Genomic DNA, 16064 nt, shown 5'->3' on the forward strand with positions numbered 1-16064 from the left:
AAAAAAAAAAAAAAAAAAAAAAAAAAAAGGTAGCCTGCGAACACCCGAAAAAAAATAGAAAAGAGGTGAGTATAAAATACTCAGTAAACAACCTACTTGTAAGCTCTCATCGTATCCATGACATGACCATGGGCTTTACTCTAGGCTCTAGGTGTATTGCTCTTGCTTGGCATAGTTTTGGGTAGCTACCTTAGCCTATGCATTAGTTACTAGTATTCGAAGATGAGGCACTGCCTCTATAGACTCCATACCAGATGGGAACAACATAGTGAGTGCTAGGTTCGGAACTCATATATTACACTTGTCCATGTATGACAGACAAGATTGTGGTAATTGAATTTCATAATTGGTATCACAAAAAAAGTGGCCGTCATGTATGATAGACAAGTTTATAATTCTTTTCTCTTACAACTTGTGTTTACTCGGCATTTCCTGGGAGGAGTCGGATGGGATGTTTTGATACATAACATGTGATTAAGTTAGTATCTTTATGAGCATAGGATGTGATATGTTGGAAATGAGTGGGAGGAAAATGAGAGCTTTTCATCCTTATAAACCCATTATTGTGTATAATTCATGAAATGGAATCTTTTCTTACTTTTTCGAAATCCCACTTGCAAAACTCACTTTCATTTTCCACTCATTTGAATCGAAAGAATCATATCTAATCTATATTCATACGACTAGAAAACTCATCTGTATGTTCATTAATTATGATCCAAATATATTCTAAACAGACCCCATGTCGGAAACTTTATTGGATTCAATGTTGTACTCAAAAGAGAGAATCGTAATAACGAAGTGTAACGGCCCAAGCCACCACTGACATATATTGTCCTCTTTGGGTTTTTCCCTTTCGAGCTTTCCCTCAAGGCTTTAAAACGAGTTTGCTACGGAAAGATTTTCACACCCTTATAAAGAGTGTTTCGTTCTCCTCCCCAACCAATGTGGGATATCACAATCTACCCCGTTTTAGGGCCCAACGTCCTCTCTGGCACTCGTTCCTTTCTCCAGTCGAGGTGATATCCCCACCAAATCCATCCCCTTTCAGGGCGAGCATCCTTACTGGCACAGTGCCTTGTGATATCTCACATTGGTTGGGGAGAAGAACGAAACACTCTATAAAGGTGTGAAAACCTTTCCCTAGCATACCCATTTTAAAGTTTTAAGGGAAGTCCGAAAGGGAAAGCCAATTGTAAAAACCTTTCCTTTGGATGTTTGTAAGATCTTCATTACATGAAAAAACCAATCGTAAGTATTTTCTCATTATATTTTGAAAATTCAAATCTAAATGGTTAGTTTTTTATGTTATAAATCTTTAGAGATCAAGGAGTATTTTAAAACAAAATCAGATTTTTCAGTTTAAATTGATCATTTTTATTTTTGTGGGTTTGACCAAAACTAAAAAAAATAATTGAACAAGAAGTCAACATCAGTGCTTATTTATATAGTCAAACAAGGATTTATCTTCAACTTGCCTCCTTTTTTGTTGGATAAATGGTTACTACTATTGATGATATATATATATATGAAAATTAATTTGACATTGGGTTAAGTGTTGACTTTGGAACTAGCAACATGAGGTGGTCCATCTTACATGATGTTATGATTTTGATCGTGTCAAATCTACCTTATACTTTTTGAACAGCTTGTAGAAGGTGGGATGATTATGTAGCTCAAGTTTAGTACGATATTTCATCTATAGACAAATAGACAGACTGAGAGAGGACATGCTAAGAGCATAGATTATAGACTTTGCAAGCGGTTGGGATGACACTGGCATCTTATGAAGTTTGCCTATAATAGTAGTTACCAATAGGCTCTATATGGGCGTAGACGTATGTCTCCTATTTTCTAGAAAAAGGTAGGTGAGTAATGGTTTCGAGAGCTAGAGTTAGTTCAAATTACTAAAGCAACAACTCAAAAGATCAGAAAAAGAATACTAATTACACAAAACTACCAAAAGAGATATACAAACTCTTGTAGAAACAACCTTGAGTTTGTAGTAGGGGATCATATCTTCTTGAAAGTTGCATCTATGAGAGGGGAGGTGAGGTTCTAGGAGGAAAAGTTGAGACCAAGATTGGTAGGCTATTTTTAGGTCTAGGATAGGTCTAACCGCGTATAGATTGGCACTATCAACTACCATTGTTGTCGTGCATAAAGTGATTCACATGTCTATGTTGGCCAGTGCACTACACACCTTTCATATGTTATTGAACATGAAACACACGGTTTCCGAGAGGATCTTTCTTTTGAAGCGAAGCCCATCAAGATTCTCGCAAGCAAGTGTTGGACAACAAGCAAATGGTCGAGATCAAGGTCTTGTAGAGGGATCGTCAACATGATGAGGTGACCTAAAAAGATAAGAGGACATGAGAGTGTCCAATCCAAACTTTTTCAAGATGAAGCAACTTTCAGGGATAAAAGTTCCTAATGTTGAGAAAATTTGTAACACCTATGCTATGAAGGTACGAATTTTCCAAACTTTTCCTTTGGATCCCCAAGTTCTTCCTCGAGCTTCTTTAATGGCAATAGTTTTGGGGGTTTTGGTTAGAGACACTTTTAGTGTTCCGTTACTTCATGAAGCTTGAAAGGAATTGGTAAACCACATCTCTCGAATTTGGAAGAAATTCGAAAATAAGAAACTAAAAAACGGAAAGGCTATCACTCTTGATTAGTTTAACTCGATTCTTACTCCAAATGTTTGCCCACAGTTCATAATTTATAGAGGAAAGATTAACCGACCTTGAAACATCCAAAATCGTCATGATTTTAAGGTTGAATTTTTTGAAACCTCTACAAACAAAAAATATCTTCTTCGATTAGAACCTTGCTGTCTTCATTTTTTAATTTCCACCGTTAGATGTGAAGAGGTGTTCACATTCTAGACCATATCCAAATTTAAAGGAGATAAGTTATCCATATAATAACGACCTTGATTTTAATGGAAAATTAAGATGGTTACCATGCAATACACTCGTTCACCTTACTCAAGCTAGCGTGTAGTACATGGACTTCCTAAAATTTTCTTTGATCAAACATAAAAAAGAGTTAAATGGAATAAGTTAGGCTGAGCTCTTAGAAAAACATTTAACACGAAATCACGACATAATAATGTAGCATCTTGTGTTTTAAGGTAATATTATCTTAAATAAAGTATTCTATATTTATTTATATTAAGATAAAAACAGTGCATGCATGCATGTACTTATTTTAAATCATTGATCATAACGATGTCTAGTTTCTTCTTAAACATCTAAATTTCTTGCATTATCAACTATAAGACTATCTTAAATCATTGATGATAACGATGTCATGACTTGATTTTCAAGCCATTCGAAACAGAGTTTGTGGCATACGTTAATTCAGGAGAATAAAAATATTATAAGAATTTTTCTTTTTTAAGATATACTCCAAATTCTTAAAACATAAAACTACACATAAAAAAAACGTACATATATGAAATATAGTTTAAGTTTAAATACAATTAAATGGAACAGTATAATATAAAAAATACAAAAAAAAAACATAAAATCAGTTGAGGTTCTCAAATCTAGGTTGTCTTTTGGAATGACACCTGCTTCAAACATCTTTCTTCCTCGACCAACATCTAGTCATTACATGAAAAACATATAAAAATTAGAGTAATTCAGCGAGTAGCCTACTTATAGGCTCTTAATCGTGTGCATAGTGTTACAGTCCTACATTTTTTACCATGTAGCGTCGTGATCTTGACACGCTCACGACTAGCCTTGAGGGGAATTATGCCCCATATATATTTTTCGCCCCAGATTTGTGGCTTCGTTGGACCTTAGGCGAGGTTTGTTTTCGCCAATCGAACATCGCTTGTGCAGAATCCAAGCTTGTTCAACCACACACGCTGCCTGCACATGCATGTTCAATCGTCTGCGACACATTCGACTTGCCTCTACTCTTGGCCAAGTCATTTGGCTCGACCTTGGCTCTACTCGGGTCAAGGTCTCTCAATACAATGTCGCATCTCATCTTGCCATCTCGATCCCCATTGACAGGGTCCATATGTCTTAACGTCATCTCGAGTCTCGGGATGTCGTCGGCCATCATAACTCGCTCGGTCATGCCATCGAGAATGGGCCCGCATGTCGTTCATCTCATTGGGACTTCCCGAACATCCATCCATTCGGGTTCTATCGAGGCATAGGCCCTCTCGTGCCCATGTTGAGTCATTTACAGATATCGTACCGGATAGCGGGTGTATGTAGCAACCTCCAACACGCGGGCTAGGGCGCAATACCGATACACCTGTGCCGTCCGGTACTGTCCTTTAAAAACCCATTTCAAAGGAAGTCGCTCGAGACACTCGTCTCGGCACGCTCGCCCACACTGTGACACACGTATGTGCCACAAGATAGCGGCCTAAGTGAGCTACCCTGTGGCCTAACACCATGGTACCCCTATAGTACATTTTGAGCCATTTTCATTCTTTCAGACATGATTTTGGTGAACGGTCATATGCTATCGTGCATTATCCGTCCGGTGTCCGATTGACATCAAACTTGGAGAGCATTCATATTTCATATGGACAGACTTAACTCTCAAACCGCATGCCCAAATTCCTTCTGAATCCCAGACTTTTGAGGTTAAGGCCCAGGACCCTACCCGGCCCTTCAACAAACCTATATTTGTCCTTTATGTCTATTTTGATGTCTCTGTCTTGCTTATGTCAACTTGTCTTTAATGCCCACTTTGCGTGGTGGTGTGTTGGATGATGCATCATTCTCCTCGATCGCATCATGACACTCTTATATATTGGCCCGCATGTAGTCGGATGGGCGTCTCTTGAGGGACGCTACTTTGCTTGTCATGGCGTAAGGGTTACAACCTACTCTCTTCATAGTATAGTTGTAACATTCTCCCTTACTTAACTTAGTCATCGTCCTCGATGACTTACTCGGATCACAAACATATTGCAGATTGTGAAACATGGTTGATACTAAAGTAACATAGCCGACCTTGGTTATGAGGTTTTAAGTTAGGGTACTAGGTTCTTAAACTTGGACAGTTTGTTCCTAGCCCTTGTTTGTGCACTCGTGTGATCTCCCATTGTAAGGGAAGCTTCGGAGCAAAGAGAAATTTAGGGCGGGCCCCACAGGTGAAGTGCGGTGGACCCATCTGGATTTGAAACCCCATTTAAAGTCTTCTGAGTGGAGGATCCACATAGAATGCTATGAGCTCTATCCCTTCCTAAAACCCTCCACGTCATCATTTAAAAAAATATATTATAATAAATCAAATCCAATCCTCTCATACTCTCCCTTTTTCACCCCATAAATACCTCTCCTTCCCTCCACCTCACCACCCTAACCTTCCAAATTTCTCCCCACAAAAAAAATGTCAATTCTTTTCACTTCCATTCATGGACATCAAGAGTTCCATTATTCAAGAAAGCTCTTCACCGCTGCAGCCCCCTCCGCCCTCCACAACCCACTCCAATCCATCTCCGGTGGCGGCCCCGACACCAGCTTCGATACCAATGTCGTTATGGTCCTCTCCGTCCTCCTCTGCGCCTTAATCTGCTCCTTAGGCCTCAACTCCATCATCAGATGCGCTTTTAAATGCTCTCGAATTGTCGTCTCCCACGACCACCGTCCTCCCTCTGCCACCACCGCTGTCCCCACCGGAGTTCACAAGAAGGCCATCAAGAGCTTTACTGTTGTTCAATTCTCCCCCGAGCTCAACTTCCCCGGGATGGATAGTGAGTGCATTATTTGCTTGTCGGACTTTGCCGCCGGCGACAAACTCCGGCTGCTCCCTAAGTGTAACCATGGATTTCATGTTAGGTGTATTGATAAGTGGCTCACTTCTCACTCCTCTTGCCCTAAATGTCGTCAGTGTTTAGTTCAAACTTGTCAGAAGATCGCCGGCGTTGGCACCTCCACCTCCACCTCCACCTCCGGTCAACCGCCGTCTCAGCCGCCGCCTCCGGTTTTGAACTTAACACCGGTGGATCACGAAGGTCCGGTACGAAATTTAAGGGTATAATGAAAAATAATAGGGATTAGGAGTAGAGTATGAAATTGTGTATATATATATATATATATATAAATTAAACTTTCTCACAAATTCTAATGTTCTTCAAATTTGTATGGTGTTTAGAAAATTTATAGTGAATTTAATTATAAAATATAGAATAATTATTATGAAAATGGGTTGAGACAAATCTAACAACCAAACAAAATATTTAAAAAAGAAAAAAAGAAAAAAAAAGAAAGAAATAGAAAGGCACTTTGAATGAATGGGAGATGAAGATGAGAGCACTAATACACAAATCATTGTATGGGGACTAAATTAATGGCATCAAAAGGATAATTTTGTACTATTTGTATTGCCTTTGCTTCCCGACTTTGGGGCCACCCAACAATTAACGTTACCCTACACAATCCGACACAACCCCATATTCATCATTCATCGGGATAAATGTAAAATTTACCTCATACGTTTATGTCAAGATTTAATGTATTTTTGTATATCACGTGCATTAAAATACTTCCCGTTATGATATCTATGTACCCATGGTGTTATGTGAGCTTCTTCCCCTCGGTGAGCGTATTTTTAACTTCAAACTTCATCAGCTCTTTAAAGACAATTTTGACCTTGGAATCATCAAGTTTTCATCCATTTGAATCATTTCTATTACATGAATTCATTGCCATGGAGAGTAACTCCTTTATTTCTGGAGATTTCTATGGGTTTTGTGTGGGCTTTGAACTTAGTTGATTTTGTGGGCACAGCTCATCGGATTTGGGGTTTGGGCCAAATGGTGTGAAGGATAATGGGATAGATAGATCGATAACACAATTATTCAATCATGAAACTTACAAATCTTTTGTCATAAATAAGCCCATTAAAACTTAATGTGTTTTGTCAAACGATTTAATTAAAGTTTGAATCATGAAACGTTTCGTTCTATTAATGGTTTTAACTCCATCGATTTCAACAGTAGACTAGTTACTTGAGTATAGATCAAGAAGTTTTATTTCAATCTCATAAAACAGTATCTAAGAAAGTAAGGCAATACGACTTTCATAATACGCTGAGCGAACGATAGCTATTCGATCGCTATATTCTTGCGATAGCGAAGGTGTGGTTGAGACTCTAAGAGAAAGTCGATGCGAAGATTCAAACAGAAGATCTTCGCGAGACGGCCCATGAATCTCGAGAATCGAGCATGGGGCTTGAAGACCCTACCACATTCCAGCCCCGAGACCTAAAATTGTCATTGTGGCAAACTAAGTGTTTAAGGGTATCTTGACGGCTTTTATTTCCATAATTTTCTGGACTAGTTCCTAAAACTAATTATAATCTAAGAGCACTACAGTTTAGTTCTTTGATCGTAACTCATGATCTATGGGTGTTCAATTTACTTGAAATATCCCATCATGATATCGTAAAACCATTCTAACGGTAGTACATGATTCTTAATTTAGATCTATTGTTTATGCTTGTACAACGTTTTATATCTATCAGTCACCTAATTCTTAGTTACTTAACTCAAATAAGAGTTTCTAGGGTAACATAAATCTTGGGAACATTTTAGTCGTATGGCACGAAATTCTCTAACATACAAATCATTTTGCTCATTTAAAATTCGACTTGTATGCTAGCATATTCTATCGATTCTTACCTGTATTGCTTGAAAGAAATCCAATAGGGCTACTTACATGTTCGTTAACATTTAATTCGGTCAATTCCTCCTTGTTCGATGTTTCATATTTTTGAAAATTTTCAAGTTAATCCTAAATCAAGTCAAAATAGGATTAACATCAAAATTGGATTACAAAACAAATGTATGTAGGTCAAGTAGGAAAAAAACAACTCACACACGAATCACGTGTCACAATCGCACTCAGCAAACAGGTCATCTAGAATAAAGTTGGAATACATTGGCCCAATAAAACAAAACAACTTAAACTTAAAATATCCACTTCACCCTCTACTAGCTCCTTCTTGTAACGTGACAATAACATGGAAGAATAGTAATGAATACACAGACTAGATAAGTAGTTTACTTGTGTGCTCTTAATCATGTCCTTAAGTTATGCTACGGTGCCACATTTTTTCTTGTTTTGAGAACTTAGGCTTTTAAGTTCTGTTATTGAGTTATAAGTTCTTGTCATGGTCTAGCCCAAGAAACCTGGTTAGGTGTTCTAAGCGATGTAGCTTGAACCTGCATCTAGGGCTTTCATGAGTTCCCTACGATACAATCTGAAACCTACTCTCAAGGCTTCTTACGTTCCAAGCAGTGTAGTATGAAACCTACATCCTAGGCTTCATACGTTCCAAAAGACGCAGTCTGAAACTTGCATCCAAGGCTTTTTACGTTCCAAGCGACGCAGTCTGAAACCTGTATCCAAGGCTTTTTACATTCAAAGCGATGCAGTTACAAAGCCTACATCCAAGATTTCTTAAATTCCAAGTGATGTTGTATGAGTCATGAGTATGTTGTACCATGAGAGGTTTAGGGATTCTTGGTTCATGAGTGAGGTAATTTACTCTCTTGTGCTAACTAAGTATTTATTTTAGTTTCTTACTTCTTGTATCGAGAAGGTTACATGATCGGTCCAAAACATGGATGTGACATCCTGTAAGAAACATTACTAGGAATCTCCTAACATTGTGCAGGACATTTTATCTAAGTGAGGGAAAACATGAGGCTTGAACATGACATCTTGCTAAGAAAAAAATGATGCAGAGCCTTGGGTAGCACCGCGTAGTGAGAGGTCACAGGTCACCTTTGGCATGACTAGAGTATTACCTAGTATTCTTTGAGGGTCATAGTAACTTTAGGGCATATGGTGTGTAATGTTTTTCTCATGTTCATGTTCTTAGGGTAGCAAAGCTTGACATAACATCATGGGCTAACCTTAGGGTAATGTGAAATAGTACTACACCCTATCTTCATGACATGCTTAGAATTCATGGCCTTAAAACATACATGTCTTATTCGTGTAACACATCATCCTCGTGAGCTTAAGCCATTTGTGACTTCATACTTGTGATAACTCGTGAGTTGATGGAATTCTCATGAATTCTTATAAGGAGATCATTAGAGGTATTTCCGTCTCTTACTATTTGATTCTTCGGATCATGCTCCAACCGTTCTTATCATTGTAATATCATGCATGGGTTTATTATAGCATTTCATGTCTTCATGTTCTTTGGAGTGGTTTCTTACATTATGATTTGACAACCACACATAAGTCTTATCATAAATTCTTAAACCCTAATCTAAGCTCATAGGTCATGTATACGTGAAGAACTTGTCATAATAGCTTGCCTAAGCCATTATAATGATTATAACATGTTTCTGGAGGTATTTAGACCAATCATGAATCCTTATTTGGGCCTTAGGGGTAGTTTAGTAATTTCATTTAAGTATTAACCTATACCACAACCATGTTCATGCATAATTATTTTTAAGATCATACTTACATACGTATTTTATAAGAGTTCATAACATTTGGACTCTCTTAAGACCTTCGAAACATCTTAGAATCCTTATAAGGGGCATTTTGGTTATTTACTATCCCATTTCATAGTTTAAATTCTTAACATGTTCAAAACTCTTTGAATTCTTGGATAAACCTTCATATCCTTATATATAGGTCTTACTTATAATCTTAGATCATCGGGAGGTTGTTGGATTTTAAAATGGCTTTCGATTATCCTAGTAGTATTTTGGTCATTTTACCCTTAATCCTTGGTTTAACCCCTAAACATGTGGTAATGAATTTGAAACCTTGTATAAATATTAGGTCATTTGGAGTTTATTTGGTCAATAAACTAACATTTAGGCATGTAGGGGTATTTATGGTCATTTTGCACTTGTCCTTGGTTCAGACCCTAAACGAACTCGAATGACTACCGAACCTTTTACATAGCCTTCAATGTCATCTTAGGCCTTTAATTAAAATATCATATCATTTATAGATCATTTAGGTCATAAACTAGCTATACATTACTATAGGCATTATGCTCATTTTACATCATTACTGGTTTAACCCCGTATTCTTATTCAATAAGCTTTCTAAATAACCTTAAAATTCAGTATTATGTCTACCATAAAAAATTTATGAGCAACCGTGTTCATCTAGTGAGTTATTTTAATATTACTTGATTTTCAAGAAAAATGATCGTTTTAGGTATTCTCTGTCTATTTCTTCCACAAGCAAGTAGAGTGCGATTTCATATGGTTTGAAAACATGGTCTGGTTGGAGTAAAACTCAGAAATTTTCTTATTTATTGGGACGAGCCAGACAATATTAGCCCTCAATGTCTTCTGTAATTCTCTTCCTTTCCCTAAGAATAAATTTTGAAAGGATAAGTTGTCGTAGATAGCTCTAATTTCTTAAATCAAACATACAATTTCATACCCATTTTTCCACCCGATTTTGGAGCTCTTGATTGTTAATAAATTAATTGTATCATTTAATTTGAGTTTAAAAGATTGTGGATGAGACATTTGGAGTTTTCCCCAAAAATGGATCCGAGTACTCTTTAGCTTTTGCGGTCTTCATGAAAAATGTTCCTCGATATCCCAGAACATGAATGAGATAGATTGGAGAAGACGAATCCGTGTGTAGCCACCAATTTCATTTTTTTTTTTTTTGGCTTTGGAAGCTTGGCCATTAATGGATGTAGAAGTGGAGGAATACATTTCGAACACTTTTAGCTCTTAATTCCTACTTGAAACGTGTTGGAAAATTCATTTGGAATAGGAATTCGTTTGAGAAAAAATGAAGTACCATAGCTCTCGAATTTAGAAGAAGTTCGAGGAGAGAAAATCCAAAAACTAAAAACTTAAATCTCGATTGGAACTTATACCAACCTTAATTGTTCTAGAATCAAACTAAATTTTAACCCGGAGGAAATATCTACTCTGATGAAAGTATTCAAAATCTTGATTTTAATTTCAGCCGTTGGATCTAAAAAATCTCGGGTGTTCTTGAATGTACTTAAAATGCAGCTCAACCCAATAATTAAGTTTAAAGATATGAAATTGATCAATTGTGAAATGAATATGCTACCTATTTAATGGAAGGGGCATTTTTGTAAAATTTTAGAGGTATTTTTGTAATTTTTTAATTTGAAAATCCAATTTTTGAAAAAAAAAAAAACATTGTTTTCTTGATGAGCATTGTTCCTTATATTTGCTTGAAGTATCATATCGTAACTTGGGGGTGTACGCTCTCCTTAAGAACGGAAAATACAATCATATGCAATATGTTTTATACCTGATGATACCTACTTTTCATGATTGTTCTTTGGGTCCTATTTTCTTTTTTAGGTAGGATTAAATGTATAATACTTCTCTGCTCTCCATTTATGCATGTACCACTAGATGGGTTTGTATACGTACCTTGAGGTCTGGCTATGAGTTACGGCACACTGACGTTACAAAAAATCCACATAAAAGAAAGGAGCGTGTGTAATATTATGATATACGCGTTTGTACATAACATACTCAAGAAGTAATTCATGCTCATGTGACATACAACATGCATGAGGTCTCATATTAAAGACCATGATTCAATGGGATGATGCATATAGTACTTCCTTACTTATGCTGACATAAATTCTCTATAAAACATGCTTAACATATTCGTAACATTTCATTTAAACTTATGATACAAGGTATATCACGATGTCTTAAAAGCCATAATGTGATTGTATTAACAAACATGAATCAAGCACACAACAACCCATTAGAATATCTTATCATAAATAATAACACATAAGTATGCACTAATTATTCATGCATCAATTAGTTCACCAAAAGTTGTTTGTGAACTTTTAATATCTCCTTATTTAAGATATTTTTTTTAAACAGATAACCTAGGTGAAAATAGAGGATTGGGTTATGAAAATTATCGGGTTAGGTTAGTTATCAATTCAACCAACCCGCACTCTTGGGTTCGTCCAAAAAAATTTCTCAACTCAATCCAATCTAGCCCGACCCATCTACCCCTATGGAGACAAATAAAAATGAAATAATGGAAGGAAATGAATTAAAATCGGGAGGAAGAGAAAAATGAATAAAGCGAAGGGAAAGAAAAGGCTGTCATCCAGGTCACCCTATCTTTACTGGTGCTCCAAATCATTCACTCCAAATTCTTCATTTCATCTGAATTTCATTTACATTTGCATTTCATCCTTTCTTTTCTTTTTTTTCTTTTTCCATATAAATATCCTCTTTTTTCCATTCTCGTCTTCCACTACTTCCTTCTCTCCATTTTCGATCTCACCTTCTCGCCTTCGCAACCGAGAGAGACTGAGCCTGAAGAAGGAGAGTAGGCCGTCGATTCCTTCACTTTGCTCTCCGATTTTCCTTCCTCTTTCTTGTTTCTTTAGGTATGTTCTCCTTTCGATCTGCTTTTGTTTAGATCTCTTACTCTGCTTTCTATTCGAGATTTGGATTTGCTTTAGCTTCCATTTCTGTTTTTTTTTTCAATCACTGTTATGAGCTTCGATCTGGTTTCATTTTGTCTGTTTTTACCAATGCCTGCGTTGATTTGTGTTGATCAGTACACTTTTAGCTTCTAGCTCGTGGATTGTATCTTTGTTTAGTGCTTGTTTAGTTCGTTCGTTGTTCTGAGTTCTTTTATGCGATTCGTAAATAGGAATGCTGTAACTTGCTGTATATGACTCTGTTCCTTTGTTTTTATTCCGTTCTCTCTCTCTTTTTCTCTCTTTTTTTTTTTTGTTCTGCTGTCTTTTTTGGAATCTTTTTGATTTGTGAGGAATTGGTGGCCTTTTGATGCGCATTTGCAACCAGTGGCTGTTCTTTGACAATTTACGTATTTTTTATACATAATTTATAGTACTGGAGCTGAGATCTTGTGTTTCGTCGAAAGTCTCCTGTAATTTTCCCGATGCAATTTGAATTTTTCTAGCATCGTTTCCATTGCCAATTTTTTACATGTGTTCTGCATGACTGGACTTCTGAAGAAATTTCAATTAAGGATCTAGATTAATTTCCTTGTTCAGTTAATAAGATATGTGGAAAGTTGATGAACTGAGGATCGATTGTTTGCTTACGTAGTTAATAGAATTTTTAGATTAAAATCGTGCGGCTTACAGTTCTTCCTCGTGTATAAAATTCAATGTTTTTTGCCGTTTTCTGTTTATTTAAGATTTAGACAAAGTTAGAAGTTAGATGGGTTCCTAAAGTAGATGTATTATTAGGTGCTTTGAATTCTATGTTATATTTTGCTCATCTGTGTCAATTTGTATGTCTTTCAGTAACTACAAAAGATGGCCGATGCTGAGGATATCCAGCCACTTGTCTGCGACAATGGAACTGGAATGGTGAAGGTTAGATTACTGACCTTAAAATGCAGCTGCAGCTGTTTTTCTTGTTGTAGATCTACCTACCTACGTGCTCAACAATTATTACTGTTTTTCTCATTATGGTCTTCTTTTGTCTTCACTTTGTTAATTGGCCTGAAGTTTTAAAATTTTATTTTTAGGCCGGATTTGCTGGTGATGATGCTCCTAGGGCAGTGTTTCCCAGCATTGTTGGTCGACCCCGACACACTGGTGTCATGGTAGGTATGGGCCAGAAGGATGCTTATGTCGGTGATGAGGCCCAATCCAAAAGAGGTATTCTCACCTTGAAATATCCCATTGAGCATGGTATTGTGAGCAACTGGGATGATATGGAAAAGATTTGGCATCACACATTCTACAATGAGCTTCGTGTTGCACCTGAAGAACACCCTGTGCTTCTTACTGAAGCACCTCTCAATCCCAAAGCTAACAGAGAAAAGATGACACAAATCATGTTTGAAACTTTTAATGTACCTGCTATGTATGTTGCTATCCAGGCCGTTCTATCTCTGTACGCCAGTGGTCGTACAACAGGTTCACAGCCATTTTCTCCTTCTGTCTTAAAGTTTGGACTCTTGGACTTTGATTTGGATAGTATTTTTAATGCATTCTTTGAACAGGTATTGTGCTGGACTCTGGTGATGGTGTTAGTCACACTGTGCCAATCTACGAGGGTTATGCTCTACCCCATGCTATCCTTCGTCTGGACCTTGCTGGTCGTGATCTAACTGATGCCTTGATGAAGATTCTCACTGAGAGAGGGTACATGTTCACTACCACTGCTGAACGGGAAATTGTCCGTGACATGAAAGAAAAGCTTGCTTATGTTGCACTCGACTATGAGCAGGAACTTGAGACTGCTAAGAGTAGCTCCTCAATTGAGAAAAACTATGAACTGCCTGATGGGCAAGTCATCACAATCGGAGCTGAGAGATTCCGTTGCCCTGAAGTTCTTTTCCAGCCATCTCTCATTGGAATGGAAGCTGCTGGAATCCATGAGACTACCTACAACTCAATCATGAAGTGTGATGTGGATATCAGAAAAGATTTGTATGGTAACATTGTTCTCAGTGGTGGTTCTACCATGTTCCCTGGTATTGCAGACCGAATGAGCAAAGAGATCACAGCTCTTGCTCCAAGCAGCATGAAAATTAAGGTCGTTGCACCTCCTGAAAGGAAATACAGTGTCTGGATTGGAGGGTCAATCCTTGCATCGCTCAGCACCTTCCAGCAGGTGAAATACTCCCTACATTCACTCTTAACCTCTCATTTATTCCCATTTCTAGCTATATAGTTTCACACTGATTAATGTAAATACTTCATTTTTGCCTACCAGATGTGGATTTCGAAGGGTGAGTATGATGAATCTGGCCCATCCATCGTCCACCGGAAGTGCTTCTAAGTTCAATATGTGCTTGAATGGTGACTTATTTCCTTTAGTTGGTTTTTTGTGTCATGTGTAATGTGAACTCTTTCGGTTGAGCACGGATATGGGTCATGGAAGGAGGGTATATGTCAGTCAGTTCCTATGCCACTGCTTTCCCAACCGCTGGAAGTTTGAGGTTCGTAATTCTACTGCGTTTTGGAGAGTTAATAAGTAATTGACCCTCTGGATGTTTGTGTTGGTGGTGGCCAAAAAGACTTTCCTTCCTAAATCTCAACCTGCCTTGCCTTTGTCAAATCTGTGATGCAACCATGTCTTTTATTAGTAGGAGAGATTATTGTGATGCTTTCTTTTTTGGCTTTAAATTCTCTCTACCCTCCTTTCTCCTATTTTCTGTTCCAAGTTCTTTGTTTTTTCCGGGAACATTATTGTTAATAGTTATTGTATGACAAATATTAGTCAGCCTTTGCGGTCATAAACTTGCATGGAAAATGATATTTTATTATTGGCTTGAATGCTTTATAAGACATCATATTCTTATATACATTGCTTCTTCTCATCCTTTAGTTTTTTTGTATCTAGTTCTATTCATTTCTCCAATCGTGCTCCATAAACCTAGATTATTGGAGCATAATATGAGCCAACAATGTTCAGCAGGTGAAGCCAAATTTTCACCCAAATGTCGACATTTCCATGGATTGGAAGGTTCAATTGAGAAATATTAAACAAGATTACTTACACTTCCGGAAGGGCTCCATGAATGTCTTAGTATGATAATTCTTCTGAATTCTGTCTTCATGATTTGTTTTTTGACATCAATATTTTTAGCCTACTTTTGAAACTTTCATATTGTTGTTGGCATCGCTGGTTTAATGTCTGACTCTTTTTTAAAAGAAAAGAAAAAGTTCGTCGTGAGGCGCTCTATCATGGTGGACCCCTGCCTGTCTAGCAATGCGTGAGCGTGTAACAGGTTGGTCTTGAATTATGAAAGAGTGATTGGCATATAATTGTTGACTTTTGATTGCAGATGAGATGCATAATTGATGGTTGGCAACTATAATTCATTAACACAATTGGATCAACTAGTTTCTTGATTGTTTGCACATCCTAACATTTTGTTGGTTTGAGTTAAATAATTTTCTTAGATGATGCCGTCTTTGAGGTGCCAAACACTATCCTTCAACTTTAACTTACATAAATTAATACGTCATAAATTAATACGTAATGTTTGCATCCTTCTAGTTTTTTTTTTTTTTTTTTTTTTTTTTTTTTTTTTTTTTTTTTTTTTTTTTTTTTTTTTTTTTTTTTT

At 37.0% G+C, this 16064-nt stretch overlaps 2 protein-coding genes across 2 annotated transcripts; both read left to right on the top strand.

Moving 5' to 3' along the window:
• Positions 1 to 5338: 5338 nt before the first annotated feature.
• On the top strand, positions 5339 to 6122 carry LOC111499787 (RING-H2 finger protein ATL78-like). Its single transcript, XM_023151476.1, has one exon. The coding sequence runs from the start codon at positions 5374 to 5376 to the stop codon at positions 6022 to 6024; it is 651 nt and encodes a 216-aa protein (XP_023007244.1). The 5' UTR covers positions 5339 to 5373; the 3' UTR covers positions 6025 to 6122.
• Positions 6123 to 12241: 6119 nt separating this feature from the next.
• Positions 12242 to 15295, top strand: LOC111499757 (actin-7). The gene is made up of 5 exons (XM_023151425.1): positions 12242 to 12393; positions 13285 to 13356; positions 13512 to 13905; positions 13992 to 14605; positions 14708 to 15295. The coding sequence occupies exons 2-5, from the start codon at positions 13297 to 13299 to the stop codon at positions 14771 to 14773; spliced, it is 1134 nt and encodes a 377-aa protein (XP_023007193.1). The 5' UTR covers positions 12242 to 12393; positions 13285 to 13296; the 3' UTR covers positions 14774 to 15295.
• Positions 15296 to 16064: the final 769 nt, after the last annotated feature.

The sequence above is a fragment of the Cucurbita maxima genome, unplaced genomic scaffold (assembly GCF_002738345.1).
Source record: "Cucurbita maxima cultivar Rimu unplaced genomic scaffold, Cmax_1.0 Cma_Scf00027, whole genome shotgun sequence".
In the NCBI taxonomy this organism is placed as follows: Eukaryota; Viridiplantae; Streptophyta; class Magnoliopsida; order Cucurbitales; family Cucurbitaceae; genus Cucurbita; species Cucurbita maxima.